Genomic DNA, 18,638 nt, shown 5'->3' on the forward strand with positions numbered 1-18,638 from the left:
TCTCTAAATTGTTTATCATTAAGTTGTTGCTCTTGTTGAGTTTCATAAATTTGACATGATCCTAGACGTTGCTGGATTCGGTGATTGTGGTCTTTTGCACTCACGGTTTGAGTTGTGTAAAGATAGAAAGTACAAGTTTACGAACAGATATTTTACATAATCGCAAAACCTTTAATTAAAACGAGTCTTGGTGGAATTCCACATTATAAAGCCAACCAATAATCCAAACCCAAAATAAATGGACACCATAAGATTTCAAATAGAAAAGTAAGTTGCGCTTGAACCAACATTATTGTAGTCAGACTCATAATGTGCCAAGTATTTAGTTCAAGCATATTGTCTGTTCGTACCAGTCACTTCATCTATACAATCCGTATTTCTCTAAATTAAAATTTTCTTTATCAAACGCCCTTCTACTATTCAAACTTCTATTCCTCAAAATTACAACCGAATCCTTCATCAAATCAATGTACTTCTTTCTTATTTCTGCCAGAGGATGTGGTTTTATAGTCAGCTCATTGCAATAAGCTTCTTTCAGAATAACTGTGCAAGTTTTATTCTTCATCGACAAATAAAACATGTGTGGATGCCTCTCAAATGCTTTGTGAATCTTCTGCGGCAAACACAAGCATTTCCTCAAACATAAAAAAGCCTTTCTTTCTGCAGCATGTTCAACAAACAGACTCAACAACTCATGAAGCAATCCCACGACCCGTTTCTCAGATAAATCGCTGTCTGGTTCCAAGAAAGAAGAGTCATCGTAAGGGGAGATGTAAGGGAGGCATTGAAATTCGTTTAACCAATCATTTATCTTCTGTTTCAGCCTTAGACCTTTAGAGGGAAACAATGGGAATGCAATTGTCTCATCCGCACCACCACCATATAGACCATTCTTCATTGCATTCTTCTGCATTATCGACCAAAATTTCCCATCCTTCTCAACATCATTACCTTCAAAAACTGCCAAACCCTTCAGTCCATCTTCTATGTCCACTATGCGAAAACACTCGTTATCTTTGACATAATCCGAAGGGTCGTCCTGAAATTCATCAGGCAACCCTAAATACCAGTGCAAGCCTTTAATTACCTTCATGGGAATCACCTTTCTACTACCACTCATCAAGATAAGCTTTTTCAATCTACCCAAGATATCATCTTTAAAAACTTCATAAATCATTCTTTCCTCTTTATTAAGCTCGATGGCTTTCTGAGTCAGTCTAAACCAAGGCAAATTGTAAAGGGGCCCATTAAACTCCTCAAAAAAAGAAGGATAGCTCCTCAAGAACCTAGCCACTTTTATATTTAAACCAAAGTATAGGCCTTTCTTGGAGACGGCTGAGATTGGAATAGAATAGTTGTCATAAGGTGAAGAGGAAGATAATATAAAGAAGTTTTTCATCGAGATGATGGGCTTGAGTTGACGGGATTTGTGAATGGAATCAATGGAGTCGAAGTATGAGTCTTTTTTCCATTTCATGCACACATTCACATGAGTTTGTTTCGGGATATAGGAGTGCCAAGATAAAGGAAGGATTCGGACTTGCGAAGCCGAGAACAGGAGTTTGTGAAAGACCATTTGAGGGTTTCTGATTTTCTTGGACATTTGGTAGTAACAGCTTGATGTTTCAGAAACTATTGGTGATTTTTCAAATTGAAGAAGACAGAAACATTTTGGGAAACAGGAAGCATATCCAAAGGCTTAAATGAAATCCAAATTTACTTCTTTTTACACCAAATGATGAGCAAATATCTCTCGCATACACGGGGTTGGAGTCTCGGGAGACCTGTACCCATCTGAAAATTATGACACGACCAAAACGTACATATGAGCATCTCATCCAAATGCAAGACGATACCAGAAAACATAATTATATCGAACAAAGAATGATAGGAGAAAAACCTATTTAAGTTCCTTACTTGGTCATTAAATTTAAAAGGTCCCACTTAATTGAAGTAACCCAGACAAGAACTCAGACAAAAAGTTACCGTACCCAAATTCAATTTGACATTTGAAAGGCTAACACTGAAAGTAATAACATGCCAATATGAATGATGATTGTCCTAAAATAAATTGACATAATTCACCACAAATCCGTCTTTCATCTTCCTGCAACATCTCTTCAACTTAGAAAACTCAGTATTTGATATTTAAAGAATTCAGGAAAGACTATCATTTTCTCAGAAAAACATGGGTATGTTGGATTCACTATCTACCCTCTTTTTTCTTTTTCGGAAATGAATGTTTCCCCAAAACCCCAAGTGTTTCTATTACATCTCCAGACATAATCATTAACTCTAATTACAACTCTTATCATTGATTATATTCTAATCCAATAAACTATATTTTAACTTTAAAATCTTAAAATTGCCTCATATACTCATTACAAAGCTACATATCTATAATGTACCATCAATACCTCGACCCGGTTCTGTAAATTTTAAAAGTAACTCCAATACAATTTCAAGGAATTGTTTCTGAAAAAAAAATATTTAAATCTAAAAATAGGAGAACAATTTCGAGGAAAATAGTAACAATAAAAACCGTGGTGATTGTTTTTCCGACACTCCGAACAATTCTAGCAGAATACACACACAAATAAAGGCTAAGCACAATAGCCAGAAACACAGAGCCTGATCCCAATTAAATCCATTAAAAACCTAATCCATAACCATCCATAGCGGAAAAGAAAAGATTTACCCCAATCAATCAAACTTGGAAAATATTAGACGATCAAATAACTGGCAACCAAGCATTACCATAAACCCTGTACATTCGCAATCAATCGAGAGTGGAAAATCCCAAATGGGTTAAGAATGGTCGCAAGCATAAATTATTCGTAAAATTCAAACCTTTAAAACTGCTTCGTATCATATATGTATAAATCAAAAAGAAAATGAAACAAAACAAAGGCCGAGTCAGAGATCGGACCAAGAGTAAATCGTACGAGAAGATATAGAGTAAAAGAATCAGAAAATCAACCTCCGGAGCTGCGGGGAGGCATTGTTTCTTTGAGGTTTACCGAACGCAGCTTCGATCTTGGTGGCTTGAAATGTAAACCCTAGATGAGGCGAAAACGAGAATAGTATAAGCTGACTTGGAAATTTGTACGTGTCAATATATGAATGGCTGGTTAAGATTAATTTTTTTTTAATTTTCTACTTTCATAGTTGACGCTTCCGGTCAAAAAGCTTAAAAATCCATTCTTTGGCCGGTTCAATCAGATCTCTAACTTGATATATAAAAAATATTATCTTTTATATAAAAAAAATCATTTTTATTAGTTATATCTTAAAAAATATGATACTGAATAATATATATTAATTTAAATTAAAATTATTATTTTTAAGTCAAAATATAATGTAATATATATTAATTTGAATGAAAATATTATTTATATGTTGAAAATATATTATAATAATATCAATCTGAATAAAATAATTTATTTTATGTTAAAAATATTAATTTCAAATTTTTATTATAAATAGAAATCAGATGAGTTTTTATTTTTATCAGAGATCGACCAATAAGATAATGTTCGTTTTAATTTTTCACTATAATTATAAACTGGATCGAATAAACATATTACTTTTCAAATTTCCATTCTAAAGTTAGTTAATTAAGAAAAACGTTGAACGTGGTAGAAGAGATGGGCCGACTCAAAGAGGAGATCAAATGTCTGAGTAAACCCCAAGGTGATGGCTCCTACGAGGTACAGATTCGAGTTCATCTGAAAAACTTGATCTGATTCATATTCATTTTTTCGTTAATTTGATTTAGGACCGCATTTTTATTTTTCCCTTAGCGTATTAGCATTTTTGATGTTTTGGTTGATTGATTCAGATCCATGTTGGATTATCCAACTCGATCACCATATTCACACTACATTGCTTGTTTAGGATGTAATGTTCAAGATTTATTTTTTCTTAAATATTGATTCTGCTATGTGGTTTGATTATGATTGAATATCTGTTTATAATTTCAAAATTTTATCTTATTAATGAACTTATTTAGCTTTGAATATTGCAGTTCTCTGAATCTCTATGAATGCATATTTTGTTATTGCAACTGTTGGGTCAAAAATTCAGTGAAGATCAGAGCTAAGATCTTGATGTACGCCTCTGTATTACTTTTTCAAACCGAAATCTTATCCAGTGTAACATGTCAATAGTTTGGGTACGAATTGAATTCTCGGGTAAGGCACTTGCAATTAACAAGCTACTAATAAGTTTTCATGAATTAGAGAGGATGATGTTGGAGTAGATACTTTGCAAGCTAACTGTTGGTTAGGGAATTTATTGACTCAAGTATAATAAACAATCTTTATTTTAATATAATTTAACTTTTAATGGTTTCGTTTTACTTTATCTGTATACCCATGCAATCAGCATAGATAAAATCTTTGATTATGCTTTAATACAAATGAATCGTAATTCGATGTTGAAACTCATTTGTAAACACTGCATATTCTAAATTCGTTCCTAGTCGATTCAACTGCCTAAAATAAGGATAAAGGTCGCTTGAGCGCAAGACTAGCATCTGTGATGTTGTGTACTGCGTTTCTTGATAAGGGCATAGAGATGTCCAAACATGCAGATAGGTAGTCATATGATGATTATACCGAACAACCCTCCAACGGACTTTTCAAGTGGTTATCATTCATCGATATGATAAATCTGTGGTTATGATTGTACACCATTAGTCCTTACGACCCGGGACAACACTGAGGCTCTATATGCTAGGGATGTGCTTTGACTCGTTTACCTAATCCATGAGAGTCATCAAGTGGCGAGGTTGGGTACAGTTGCGACACATATAAAAGCCAGTGCATTGTAGTCTGGGATTCACCGCTCACCTACGGGTGTGGATATCCTATGTGATGTGATGAAATAATAGTGCGTGGAATCTCTAGCCAGAGTATGAGATGTACGTTGGAGAAGGAGTTCTCCAATAGTACATTCGATGCCACCATTATATGTGTCACATAGTTATCGAATTAATATGCAACCTTCGATAAACCAATGGTTGCAGATTCGGTTATGTACTTGTTAAACTCTCTGTCATATTAATGCAAGAAGGTTGCTCCGTTGTTCCGTGGACGTAGGCTATTCAAAGCCGAACCACGTAACTCGATCGTTTTTCTCTGTGTTTTCATAGTCTTGATTGGTAGTGAGTGCTTCACAAAGCGCACTGTGACTCTTGATCGGTTATCATTGATCGGTTATTGCTAACAGAACCAAACCAGCAAGTAGGATGATAACACCATAACCACAGGATCATGTCAAATTTTAATTTTTAAAATCGATACAAATAAACAATTTGGCATTTTGTTTTTTTTTTAAAAAAAGAAATTATATATGAATTTGATTTTCCCATTCTTGTCAAGAATAGCCAGTACGAGGTCCCCATGGACTGCAAGAAATGAGATAGCTCCAATAATCTTGACAAATATCCGTTCAAAAAAGGTAGAGTTTTTTACATGAATCCATCATTTTTATACATTTCTACCATGTACACTATTAGAACATATACCCTGGGATCCAATGAACAACCAACTAAAGTTCTCGAAAAAACGCAGAAAACACGACTATATAATCAAACTTCATATCCAGGATTCACCTTCTGCTGTACATCTCCATAACTCTCCAACTCTTCTATATCACCTGGACTTCCAAGAAATAGAGGAAGTCTCTGGTGCAGCTTGACCGGTTGGAGGGACAAGATTCTACCTTTCCCATCTGAGCCTTTGCCCCCGGCTTGCTCAGCTAGGAAACTAAGCGGATTTGCTTCATAGACCAGGCGAAGATGGTCCCTTGGATTCATCGCGAGTCCGCCGTATAACAGTGTCCGATGGAAATCAGCAACAAGTGAACATATGTACCGGGCCGAATACTTTTTAGGGTGTTGACCCTTGCCCTGTCTCACAGTATCTATGTATCGCCTTAAACCTTCAGGCCAGTCGAAGTATCGTGCATCATTGACCGAATAGATTTGCCCTGACAGAGTAAAAAACAAATATATATGTTACAGCAATAATCAGTGATGAGCTTTCAATCGGGCCACAACTGAATCGAGTCAACTTGATTATTATCCAATTTGTATGCAAAATTATTGAATGAAAGCTCAGTTCAAACACGTTGAAATATATTCTTGAACCGAATTTGAGGCCAAAAACTTGTATATAAATATTATTATATATAATCAAACGAGCTCACGAGCTCCAGATGTAATGCAAGACTTTGCTTAATAGTTATTAATAATTAAAATTCGAACCAACCTAAGTGATACTTGAATTAGCATTCCGAGTCAAACTTGTTTTTTTTTTTAAAAAAAGACCAACTTCAAGCTTAAAGCCAACATTTCGAGCCGGCTAAAAACATTCAAGCATTCAGTCGAATATGAAAGTTTGGGAAGTATTCATTTGCAGCCAACTTTCAGTTTTTGCATAGGTTTTTCTTTGTTTTTTTATGAGATGTTTATATACAAAAATTTTACCTCGAGGAGAAATCTTTATGTGTGGATGTGTTAGAATAAAGTCGCCCGTTGAATGATCGAGGGTAAATGCATGTGTCCCAGACCCAAAGCTGGTACACAATATTGTAGCCGATGAGTAGAGAACATATCCAGAAGCCACAAGCCTAGTCCCACTCTGGAGGGAATTCAGCATCGCTTTCTCCTCTGCTGGCAGATGATCGAGTTCTACGAGACGGTTATAGATACCGAAAATTGTTCCCGTAGGAATAGAGGCATCAATGTTTCGGGATCCATCGAGAGGATCTAATACGACTACAAAAGGGCCATCATCAGCTAGCCAAACAGGAGCATCGTCTTCTTCTGAGGCCATTACTGAAACTTTTCCAGATTTTCTTAATGATGACAATATTATATCATTCTACATCCAAAAAATATTTTGAACATCAGCATAACGCATGCTTTCACATCCAGTTATTAATGAATCAATGTATGGTGAAACAAGCATGGCGACAACGCCGAAGAGAAATACATGTTCATTAGTCTTGCATGGGATTACCGATTACAACATAAAACATACAAACTTTCCGATTGGAAGTAGATAATTGATACTTAAAAGAACATGTTGTAAATGACAAGGTAGCTTGTTTCAAACTAGCAGCCTGATGGAATTATATGTGTTTCAAGTATCTTAGTAACTTAATAAATCAATGCTTTATCATCATAGAATGATATGGGATCTCCATTTCGCAGCCATTTTTTCACACACGAATTTGGGTAACTATTTATTTCATAACTACATCACAGCAATAAGCAAACGTAGCTCAGCTCTCTGCCAATCAACACCCTTTAAACTTATACAAACCCCAAGGCCAACAATATCACAGCCATATCTATCTTAAATTCATAATTTCAAGGTTTGATATTCTCACATCCAATGCAAAGAGGAATCACACCGATCCGTCCTGAACTTGGTGATTAAACCTTGACTTTAGTCGACAGTGACAAGCTCTGATACTAATCCATGTAACCCTACATAGAGCCACGACGCAACGACCAAACGCGTGGGCAGAATCAGCATGGAAAGCAGAATGTAACTTTCCAAAAACATAAAGCTTCAACATCAACTAACTACCAGGTCCGCCAATGCCAAAAGCAAACTATCCAGGAAAGAAAACTCAATGTTCCTCCCCAATTAGGATCTCACGCACACACGCACACACCCACACACCCACAAACATGTACACCCAAATGTAGCTTTATGAAAATTTAAACACATACAAATCACAGTAACATTCTTCAACAACAAAATTGATCAATAAACTTACAGCCACAATATCAAGAGGCTTAGGCTTATCCCTGTCATCACTCCCACCAACAGCACCAAATTTTTTACCAAGAGTGGAGTTGTAAGGTGAAGCCACAAGAGCAGCAATCCTCTTGCAAGCATACTCCAAATGACTGAACAACACCACCAATTCATCTCCCACATTTTCTCCTCCTTTCCCCATATATTCCCTCAGCGTAACAATCCCATCATCATCACTAACAGCACTGTAATTCCCACCAGCACTGGTTTTGAAGTCAAACCCACCAAGACTAGACATCTTCTTTAATGGTAAAGCACAAAAACTGAATCTCGGATGAAAACTCTGAAGTTTTGGAGGGAAAGTGTGTGGTGCTGAAGGGTAACTGGAGATGGGGTTCAAGAATATGGTAGCGGAGCACATCTCAGTCTAGTGGGGCATTAACGATGAGTGTAAACGGGGCATCAGAGCTCTGTTTTGGGGTATTTCTTGGCTTGAAAATTCTATCCAAAAAAGGGAAATAAATAAAGAATCGAGAGTTGACTGTAAAGTCCTCGTAACTTTAAATTCAAGTTCAAAACAAATAAAATAAACGAAAAAGTAAGCAAAATAATTTTGATCACATTCAAATACATTTTGGAAGTGTAATTTTTCAAAAAATTAGTTTGAATACGATTATTTTTTAAAAATTTTCAGAAAATAAACGTTAAATATTACTATACTATAAGGTATATATTGAAAATAATCTCACCGTTTTTTTAAAGTTCATGAAAGATCAAATTTTGTACATAATTGTCGCGACTCTCTCTCTAAAAAAATCAAATTATGATTTTGTAACGCACGGAAATTATTATTCTAAAGTTTTAGAAATTAATAAATTGATATGAAATCATTTAAATACTTGTACTAAGTTTAAAAGGGGCAAGATTTTGTAATAGGATTTTAAAATGTGCAGAGTCGAACTATTCTTATCTTATTTTACAAAAGCTAGATAAACTTAATGTCTTAATAAACATGTAACTGATTAATATTAGTTTTTTTATTTAATAGCGTAAAATTTAATATTCATTCTTTAATTTAAGACTTGCTTAAATTTTTTTTTTTTTAAAAAAATTTTAGTTCTTATTTTAACAAATTCTTCCAAATTTGCAAATGGCTACAATTTTCATAAGAAGGAAATATTTCATTATATAAAAATTAGGTATAGTTTTTGTTGAACTCTAATATAATTACCAAAAAATTATATTATTTAAGATTATATTAATTACAGATTAAAGACTATCGTGATTAATAGTATAGCCATGNTATCAAACTATTGTTCACATATACGTAATACGTACAATCATCATTTCCTCTAACAAATATGAGATTAATTTCAAATTTCACAATTTTTTTTTGAAATATCAATTTTATAATTAGTTTCGAATATTCTATTACCACCTATTAAACAACACAGTGTCAAAGTATTAATACATCGTTGATGCATGAAGAAAAACATTAATACAAGCCCGGCCATAATTGATAATTGCGTGCTAGCAAAGAACATAATAAAAACTAATGAAGGAGTTAAATGCAAAAATCCATTTCTCCGTAGACATGTATATATGTGTCTCATCCTAACCGTTTAAGTCAGGCAAGCTGCAAAGATATATAAGAATCCATTAATCATTTGTCGAAATCGACTAAAATTTCGAAAAATGACATTATCTTCATAGTGTCTAAAAAATGACACTCGTTTGTTAAAATATCATAATGCAATGGGCTGCATTACATGTTTTAGCAAACAAATAATTTTTAAAATAAATGTGGGAAAATGTTAGAAATATCATACATGCCTGCTTCGTGTATCTAAGCACGAGGCTAACTAAAAACAAGCATAAGTTCTTTAGATATATGGAATAACATATAAATGAATGAAATGGTGAATGAAAACAGAAGCTATAAGTTCAATGAAAATGCTTAATTCTCAAATAACCTCGCATTAAATGTATCTAAATGACTGAAATTAAAGTTTACTAAAATCAAACAACACATTTCACTAAAAGTATCATTACTTTAAATATACAAAATAAGTAGATAATATATTGCAATGTGATTTGTAATAAATAGTACTGTTCTAAGCTGCTATACATGTGTATGTATATGTGTATATATTATCGCGGAGTATGGACTTACCCCAGCCTAAGGAGAGTCTCGCTGCTGTCATCGACGACAATGGATGATTCTGCAGAATTTCCTTGTTTTGGTGCAGTTCTTTTGCCTTCCAGATCATGCATCTAAAAATATATTAATTATATATTATCACTTAATAAATATGAATAATTAATAAAGGGTCCCAATGTAATTAATTTATATTTGGATCGATAACCTCTGCCTGTAGTTTTAACATTGCATTCTCTTCCTCTAGTTCCATTTCCTGATGTATATTTGAAACGAAACTCGAATAAGTACTCGTAAGCGGAAGAAGATGACTTATTTTCATCAGATTTTATCATATGTAAATAATGGATACAGATTCGGGGTACAAACGTGCATGAAATGATTAAGGTCAATCCAAAATTGCAAACAAACATAGGATTAGGTTATTTCAGACTTACCCTCATCCTCAGCAAGCTTATCTCTTGGAAAAGCATGTCATTCTGCAACACGTACAAAGACTTGGATATTATGTACGTATGATTAACAAGAACTTTGGTGCATAAACCAAATAGGACTTTGATTTATATATCGTTAGGTGTCTGCCAAATCCCCTATCATGACCGCGGGGTGATATTGTTTTATTTAAAAAAAAAAAAAAGAAGAAACAGGACAAAAAAAAAGACCTTTGTTTTTCCGACACGGCTTAATCCTCCCTCGACCAATTTCTCTAGTCTGATCAAGTCGTCCAGACCAAGTCCTTGAAGTTCTTCTCCCTTGAGTCGCCTGCAAAAAAAATCAGATCAAAAAACAAAAGAGGAGAAGTATCAAAACATCTACATCGAAACATATATAACAAATTCTTGATGAATTTAATTCATACTGTAATTCAATAGTCCTCTCCGTAAGCTCCTTTTTCAGCACTTCGTTGCCTTTAGTTTCAGGCTAAAAGGTAAAAGAAAACATAAAAGAATTGTTCCATATTTTCGCAGTAAAACTCATATATATGGCAGTGTACGTTAAAACTAGATAGATAGGGCAAAGGGTGCATGGGAACTTTATTACCTGATCTTCTTGAGTAGGACATTGGCTTAATTTGTTGGACTTGTCTGTCAGCAGCTTATGCCTTTGAATGAGTTGTGTCATGCTTCAAGACAAAACGACCATTAATAGAATAAATTTAAGGAAAAATTGTTTTTTCATATTATATGTTTATCTTTATGTGATTTTAGTCTAATATGCTATACAGTCAACCTTAAGTTTTAGTCATTTTTCCATATTTTTTACATGATACAAGACATGCATATCAGTGTCATATATATGTTACGTACGTAAGAAAATATTACAAAAATAAAGATATGACTAAGATTGATATAGTGAAGTTTTCTTCCCCTGACCACCGAGATTTTTTTAAANCCCCTAGGAGAAAATGACAAATAGTAATGTCCAATTCTCTAGCATTTTTCACCTACAACTTAGTACACGTCATTTTCAATGCAAAACACAATTAATTTCTTTTATATATTGAAAATAAAAATAAACTCTCAATAAATTTTTTAGAACATAATAAACTCGAACAAAACTACTGTAAAACGTTTCACGAGTCAATTTTATGAGATGAATCTCCAATCTGATCCAACTCATGAAAAAATGTTATTTTTTATGTCAACTATATTACTTTTTCATGGTAGATATGAGTCAAGTCGACTGTCTCATGGATATAGACCCGTGAGACGGTCTCACAAGAAACTTACTCGTAAACTCGTATTAACTCCAACCATGGTGAAAATAAATTAAAGAAGGGGAGACCGGGTTTATAGCCCAATGGTCTCACCAACCAGATTAGCCGGCTCCCTCTCCGGGTTCGATCCCCCTCCTCAGCGTGTGTTGTTATAATAAAAAAAAAAGAAAAAAGAAGGGCAACGATAAATATTTGACATTATCATATAATATGAAATTATGTTTAAAGTCTATGAATGATATAAACAAATGACATCTAAATCCCCACATCATTATTATCACAAGCACAATTAGTTATCTCATTCATCCCAAATTGATAATTACATGAGAATTAAAATTTTGCTAAATTGTAATTAAGAGATCCACTTTTTGAAATGTGTAACTATGAATGCTCTAGTGATTCACAGGGACCCTGAGTTCCTGACCTCTCCTCAAAGGAAGTGCAAATTGTACCTTCGATATGCAATGACATATTTTTTCCCCAATGTCCTATTTTTTCCACTTCACTTTTGAAGAAAACAAATAAAGGATATCCTATATAGACGAGGCAAAGTGCTGTACAGACACTTGTAGTCTCTTCTACGATGACACCAAAGTTTATGGTATGTTATGAGGCGTCCAAGCATGGGTATGACGACTATAAGAATCTGTAACGGACGTTCATAATACAGAGTGGATATATAGTGTTGAAAAGTTATTTGGGTTGAGTTTGGAAGGATGATGAATTTGAAGTTAGGAATTTCAAATTCATAATAACAAATTCATTGGATTGTTTTGGCATATCCACTCTTGAGTATCATGTCAATCGATAATACACAGTTTTAGTAGAAGTTTGTAAGTTTAGATGCTTTTATAGTTATTTTTCAGTTACTTTTATTTATGGACATTTTGAGTTTATTATTTGCATAACGTAACTAAAGTTTCATTTTATATACACTCAAGAGTTTGGCATGGTTTGATCTCAATGAATTTTAATATTGAACAAAAATTTGGATCAAAGACATGTTAATGTCCGTCATTCAGTTGTATCGGCATGATGACTAATGGTGGGTCGAGTTACAAATGTAAACAAAGATTTATTTGATCTTATATTTTGGTATGGTTGATGGACCAAATGGATTATAGGTACATATTGGTCTGACAATAAAGTTTGTAATTCATGATTTATTCTTGCAAAGAATAATAAGGTAAGTAAACCAAATAAAAACTGATTTGTTAAGGATTAAGATTATTTGGGTTTTAACACATCTGATTGGTTTAAACTATACTTCCCGGTAAGACAATTGATGTTCATCCATTATTTCTTGATGATTTAACATGAATTAGGCTGATACGTGATGTAACTGTCCACAAGATAAGATTGCCCTTATCATGTTCTTATGGGAGCGGGGATTTACATGATGGATTTTCATATATTTATGTATCAAATAGAGTCATCAATTTAGCTTAACAATAATATAATTTATTGTCAGTTATTTTTGGGAGTGTTTTGGATATCTTTTGTTTATTTTAAATTGATTATTTTGCAGATTTTGTTGAAGTACGTTGGTGAGAAGCTAAAGTAGAGAGTGTTTGAAAATAGAAGTCTAGAACTAATATAAGTCAATGTATGAGTGTTTGGATAATAATTGCTTCCGAGCTTAATTTTTAGTTAAATGACAAACATATCATTAAATTATATAAAAATTGATCTCTTTTATTTATCAAAAATTTGATATTTTTACCGTCAACAATATGTTTATATAATTATCATTACATTATGAATATTGTATCAAACTTAATTTATTTTTTATAACATGAATGTTTGAAAAAAATATATAAAATTATAAAAATATAAAAATATAAAAAAAATGGCAAATTTTGTATAAATACACAAAATATGTATAAAAAAATCTGGAAATGCGAATTATATACAAATGAAAAATATTGTTTAAAAAGCAAAGATAATATGATAAACATTTTACTGATACAAATGTCAACTTGTAATTTTAAATCTTAAAAAAAAAAAACAGAAGCAAGAAAAAACATCATATGTATTCTTGCTTCTAGCTTTTGGATAAAAGTTATAGAAGCTGAAACTGAAGTCGTCATTCACAATTACTCAAAAGCACTTTCATGTGACCAAAATCTAATAAGTGTCTTGCTTCTAGCTTCTGGATAAAAGTTATAGAAGCTGAAACTGAAGCCGTCATTCACAATTACTCAAAAGCACTTTCATGTGACCAAAATCTAATAAGTGATTCCTAGAAGCTATCCCAAACAGTACTACTTATATAGGATAGAGTTAGAATTTATGAAATAAATATGTATATAACGTATGTATGTGTAATATATATGCTTGTATCTTACATACATATTTATTGGAGCTTGAGGTGCTTACTGTTGCTCCATAAAATCACTGCTAGAAAAAGTCGATTTCTGCCTTCAATTAAGATATCGGACACACAATCAGCCTGATTCTATTTTGATATATATTCAATCATAGATGGAGAACTTAGAGAGAAAATTAAAGGGTCCTTTAAACGACCACATGGATCGTCGGTGATTATGGATTCAGACACGATTTCATTTTCATTAACTATTTCTTGACAATTTAACATAATAGGATCCATTTTAGATGATAGCTTTTCTCCTATTTTGTTTACTATATATCAAAGTCATCAATCAAATTATCAGATTTACTTTGATGTAATCCCAAGATCATCACCAGTACTATGATAACTTTTCTTCAATTATATCATATCATATAAATAAAAAGAGAACTCTGATCCAAGTACGTACGAGATTTTTAGAGCATATAAACACACACACACACACACACACATATATATATATATGCGCACCATAAGAAAATCAAGACATGTACAAAATACATATCAAAGCATAGAATGTCAGTTTATTTCTCCATTTCTTGACCAAAGATCGCGGAACAAATCAACGAAATGGTTTTTCATCTGTATTATATATGGTCCAAAAGCTACATCAGGGTTTTCCAAATTTTCAACACGCAAGTGTGCGTGTTCGTGTGTGAGAGAGAAAGAGAGAGAGACCTGGAGCTGGAGAAAGAAAAGAGCTTCCCAGTAGCGGAAAAAACAATGAGGCCAAGCTCAGCATCACAAAGAGTGGAGAGCTCCTGAGCCTTCTTGAAAAGCCCTCTTCTCCTCTTCGAAAACGTAACCTGTCTCGCTGTCAAGTTGTCAATTCTCTTTATCTCAATCTTCTGTCTCACCATTTTATAACTTTTCGCCTGCAAAATTNTTCAGTTATTACATAGAGAACATAAATTAGGACCAAAGGTAATGGGTTTCTGGCTTAAAAAATTGAAGGGGGGAGAGGAAAGCATATCTTCAAGTACAACACAAAATCCGATCGAAAGCAGTGAAAACTGAAACCCTTATATATTCAGCCAAGAAATGGAATCTTTCACGTATGTATATATATATATGATATTGTACGTACAATAAAAGCAAAAGAAGTGGATCGATTAGATAGCTAGTTTTTCTGGGTTTTAAGCAAAGAATCTGCGCGCAGTACATATTTTTGAGTAAAAATAGAAACTTTTTCAGTTGCTGATTCAAGGAAAAGTCATGACATCACCTGACTTGCAGAAGGGAAAGCTAATTCAAGAAAGATAGCAATAACCCTAGCTAGAGGGGTAAGAGAGAGAAGAAGAAGGCCTCCGCAGATCTTGAATATAACAGCAAAATGATTCAAGTGGTGGACGATTTTAGCTCGAACATGATTATTAATGCAGCTTGCCCATATCAAGTGTCGTGGGGACTGACCATAGTTGGACAGACAAGACATCGTTATATAATTTTTTATTTGTTATTATTTTTTTAATACTGTGAAACATGTAAACTTTAAATTTCTACGTGTGATAACAACAGTTTGCAAATCACGTTAACTTCATAAAATTATTAAGCAAACTATACATATATTATAAACTCGCATGAAAAAAATAATCAAAATTATAATATATTTTTTTATTACAACATTGGGATGGTCAGTATTTTCGACTATGGTCGTGTGGCTTTCCTGATAATAATTGTTATTTATACTTTTGATCGAATTCGAGTTACACTTGTTCCACTCATCCCAAACACCTTGATTTAAAGCCAAAACAATATACGAAGGCTCAGATTTGAGTTCTTGAATTTGTACTTTTTTTTTTTGGAACTTAGATTTGAGTGCCTTATATATTTTCCTTGAAATTGATGCACAGTACTTTTGTTACACTAATTTGTTTTCACCAATGAGGTAATATAATTATAGAAAAAAAATATGGGTTTTGGAAAAATATTTTGATTATTTTTATGCATGCCACCCCGTTAACCCAAATTTAAGTGACCGAGGCCAGCACAATGCATTATTAAATCTATATTATATTCATTTACACATTAACTATACAAAGTATAATAAATTTCAAATGCAATTTATCCTAATAAAAATCTATCTTTTCAAATAATTGGATTTAATTTAAGATTCTACTGTGTTTTTTGGAATTGAAATTGAACTTGGAAGTTATTGGTCCTTATATTTGAAAAAGGAAAAATGGGAGTGAGAGCGACTCAATAGCGATGAAACATGGAAAAAGCATTTGGTGGACCTAAGATACTTTACGAACGGGTTTAGCGATTTTGTGATGCTAGTGCTCCCCGTACGACAAAGCGTGTTGGGGGCACTGTAGAGAATTTATGATAAAATTGTACGCTGAAATCTGAACCCTGCCTTTAATTATCTTGATTGATATATATGGAATTTCCTTGTACGAATTATTATTCACCTGCCAAATTTTGCGAAATATAAATAGCAAAATTTTGTTTCGCATGTGAATGGAATTTTTTATTTTTGGATTTACAACAAGACTTCGATTATTGTTTAGTTTTGGATATAAATAGCAAAAAAAATTTTCGCATGTGAATGCAATATATATATATATATATTTTCCCTCTCACTTTAATATATAATAAGTCAGATGAGATGTTGACATTAATACATTATTGACACTAGTATTTCTTTGGACACATTATATGCTTATAAAGTCATAAAATTTATTTAAACATTTTAATTTTTGTTATTTCGAAATAATATTTTTTTAATAAATTTTGTTAGGAATGATGTAGTGATTTAAAAAATGAAAATAGACCATTTAAAGTGGATAACATAGGTTAATCATAGATAAGTTACAAATGTATTAAAATAAGTTTTTATGATTTTTTATTAGATAAAATTGAATTATTTGTAATTTGATGGTACTAAAACACCAAATATATCATTCATAGACATTAAACATAATTTCATATTATATGATAATGTCAAATATTTATCGTGGTCCTTCTTTTTATTTTCACCACGGTTGGAGTTAATACGAGTTTACGAGTAAGTTTCTTGTGAGACCGTCTCACGGGTCTATATCCATGAGACAGTCGAATTGACTCATATCTACCATGTAAAAGTAATATAGTTGGCATATAAAAAAATAACATTTTTCCATGAGTTGGATCAGGTTGGAGATTCATATCATAAAATTGACTCGTGAAACGTTTTTACAATAGTTTTTGTTCGAGTTTATTATGTTCTCAAAAAATTATTGAGAGTTTATTTTTATTTTCAATATATAAAAGAAATTAATTGTGTTTTGCATTGAAAATGACGTGTACTAAGTTGTAGGTGAAAAATGCTAGAGAATTGGACATTACTATTTGTCATTTTCTCCTAGGGGAAAAATCATAATTAGATCTATATATATGATATCCTAATAATACATATTTGTTTTCACTCATTATCCTCGCATGATATATATACCAATCAACGGCACGAAAGTAAGGGATTAGATTGAAAATTCAATTTTTTTTAAAAAAAATCTCGGTGGTCAGGGGAAGAAAATTTCACTATATCAATCTTAGTTATATATTTCATTTTGTAATATTTTCTTACGTAACACATATATGACACCGATATGTTATGTATCGTGTAAAAAATATGGAAAAATGACTAAAACTTAAGGTTGACAGCATAGCATATTAGACCAAAATAAACATATAATATGAAAAAACAAATTTTCCATAAATTTATTCTATTACTAATGGTCGTTTTGTCTTGAAGCATGACACAACTCATTCAAAGGCATAAGCTGCTGACAGACAAGTCCAACAAATTAAGCCAATGTCCTACTCAAGAAGATCAGGTAATAAAGTTCCCATGCACCCTTTGCCCTATCTATCTAGTTTTAACGTACACTGCCATATATATGAGTTTTACTGCGAAAATATGGAACGATTCTTTTATGTTTTTTTTAACCTTTTAGCCTGAAACTAAAGGCAACGAATTGAAGTGCTGAAGAAGGAGCTTATGGAGAGGACTATTGAATTACAGTATGAAATTCATCAAGAATTTGTTATATATCTTTCGATGTAGATGTTTTGATACTTCTCCTCTTTTGTTTTTCTGATTTTTTTTGCAGGCGACTCAAGGGAGAAGAGCTTCAAGGACTTGGTCTGGAAGACTTGATCAGACTAGAGAAATTGGTCGAGGGAGGATTAAGCCGTGTCTGAAAAACAAAGGTCTTTTTTCTTTTTCCTGTTTCTTCTTCGTTTTTTAAAATAAAACAATATCACCCTGTCATGAACGGGGATTTTGCAGTTTGCCTGACTTAAACTCTTAGGATGAGACATATGCATGTCTATGAAGAAATGGATTTTTGCATTTAACTCCTTCATTGGTTTATATTATGTTCTTTGCTAGCACACAATTATCAATTATGGCCGGGAATGTATTAATTAATGTATTTCTTCATGTATAAACGATGTATTAATACTTTGACACTGTGCTGTTTAATAGGTGGTAATAGAATATTTGAAACTAATTATAAAATTGATATTTTCAAAAAAAAAACTTGTGAAATTTGAAATTAATGTCATATTTGTTAGAGGATCATGATGATTGTACGTGTTACGTATATGTGAACAATAGTTTGATATATA

The 18,638-nt window shown here is 32.7% G+C and overlaps 3 protein-coding genes and 2 long non-coding RNA genes across 7 annotated transcripts; 2 read left to right on the forward strand and 3 right to left on the reverse strand.

Moving 5' to 3' along the window:
- Window positions 1-170: 170 nt before the first annotated feature.
- Window positions 171-3,063, reverse strand: LOC140986992 (protein WHAT'S THIS FACTOR 9, mitochondrial). Its single transcript, XM_073455415.1, has 2 exons — window positions 2,981-3,063; window positions 171-1,794 (listed from the first exon to the last, which is right to left on the reverse strand). The coding sequence occupies exon 2, from the start codon at window positions 1,601-1,603 to the stop codon at window positions 359-361; it is 1,245 nt and encodes a 414-aa protein (XP_073311516.1). The 5' UTR covers window positions 1,604-1,794; window positions 2,981-3,063; the 3' UTR covers window positions 171-358.
- Window positions 3,064-5,408: 2,345 nt separating this feature from the next.
- On the reverse strand, window positions 5,409-8,313 carry LOC140986993 (fructose-1,6-bisphosphatase, cytosolic-like). Its single transcript, XM_073455416.1, has 3 exons — window positions 7,798-8,313; window positions 6,494-6,890; window positions 5,409-5,994 (listed from the first exon to the last, which is right to left on the reverse strand). Exons 1-3 carry the CDS (start codon window positions 8,197-8,199, stop codon window positions 5,594-5,596), a joined length of 1,200 nt encoding a protein of 399 aa, XP_073311517.1. The 5' UTR covers window positions 8,200-8,313; the 3' UTR covers window positions 5,409-5,593.
- Window positions 8,314-9,191: 878 nt separating this feature from the next.
- LOC140986513 (MADS-box protein AGL24-like) lies at window positions 9,192-15,438 on the reverse strand. 3 transcript variants are annotated; one of them, XM_073454789.1, is made up of 9 exons: window positions 15,250-15,438; window positions 14,703-14,899; window positions 10,978-11,059; window positions 10,796-10,857; window positions 10,599-10,698; window positions 10,374-10,415; window positions 10,145-10,192; window positions 9,952-10,036; window positions 9,192-9,414 (listed from the first exon to the last, which is right to left on the reverse strand). In XM_073454789.1, exons 2-9 carry the CDS (start codon window positions 14,882-14,884, stop codon window positions 9,401-9,403), a joined length of 615 nt encoding a protein of 204 aa, XP_073310890.1. In that variant the 5' UTR covers window positions 14,885-14,899; window positions 15,250-15,438; the 3' UTR covers window positions 9,192-9,400. The 3 variants fall into 3 exon arrangements, with proteins under 3 accessions (XP_073310890.1, XP_073310887.1, XP_073310889.1); XM_073454786.1 differs by having other exon boundaries at window positions 9,952-10,052; XM_073454788.1 differs by lacking the exon at window positions 15,250-15,438 and adding an exon at window positions 15,112-15,227 and having other exon boundaries at window positions 9,952-10,052.
- LOC140986514 (uncharacterized) lies at window positions 11,335-14,408 on the forward strand. The gene is made up of 2 exons (XR_012176947.1): window positions 11,335-13,735; window positions 13,838-14,408. It is a non-coding gene; the product is annotated as an uncharacterized lncRNA (long non-coding RNA).
- A 1,490-nt stretch (window positions 15,439-16,928) lies between the features above and the next one.
- LOC140986748 (uncharacterized) lies at window positions 16,929-18,528 on the forward strand. The gene is made up of 3 exons (XR_012176969.1): window positions 16,929-17,842; window positions 17,963-18,029; window positions 18,119-18,528. It is a non-coding gene; the product is annotated as an uncharacterized lncRNA (long non-coding RNA).
- Window positions 18,529-18,638: the final 110 nt, after the last annotated feature.

This window comes from Primulina huaijiensis, chromosome 10, assembly GCF_012295235.1.
Source record: "Primulina huaijiensis isolate GDHJ02 chromosome 10, ASM1229523v2, whole genome shotgun sequence".
In the NCBI taxonomy this organism is placed as follows: Eukaryota; Viridiplantae; Streptophyta; class Magnoliopsida; order Lamiales; family Gesneriaceae; genus Primulina; species Primulina huaijiensis.

What these genes read in the sequence shown, in the direction of transcription:
- LOC140986993 (XM_073455416.1), bottom strand. Translation starts at nt 8,199, where the DNA reads ATGTGCTCCGCTACCATATTCTTGAACCCCATCTCCAGTTACCCTTCA. An exon ending in AGCCTCTTGATATTGTGGCT is followed by an intron (nt 6,891 to 7,797) that starts GTAAGTTTATTG and finishes TTTTGGATGTAG; the next exon opens with AATGATATAATATTGTCATC. An exon ending in CATAAAGATTTCTCCTCGAG is followed by an intron (nt 5,995 to 6,493) that starts GTAAAATTTTTG and finishes TTACTCTGTCAG; the next exon opens with GGCAAATCTATTCGGTCAAT.
- LOC140986992 (XM_073455415.1), bottom strand. Translation starts at nt 1,603, where the DNA reads ATGTCCAAGAAAATCAGAAACCCTCAAATGGTCTTTCACAAACTCCTG.
- LOC140986513 (XM_073454786.1), bottom strand. Translation starts at nt 14,884, where the DNA reads ATGGTGAGACAGAAGATTGAGATAAAGAGAATTGACAACTTGACAGCG. An exon ending in GTCCTACTCAAGAAGATCAG is followed by an intron (nt 10,858 to 10,977) that starts GTAATAAAGTTC and finishes TTTACCTTTTAG; the next exon opens with CCTGAAACTAAAGGCAACGA. An exon ending in GCCGTGTCGGAAAAACAAAG is followed by an intron (nt 10,416 to 10,598) that starts GTCTTTTTTTTT and finishes TACGTGTTGCAG; the next exon opens with AATGACATGCTTTTCCAAGA.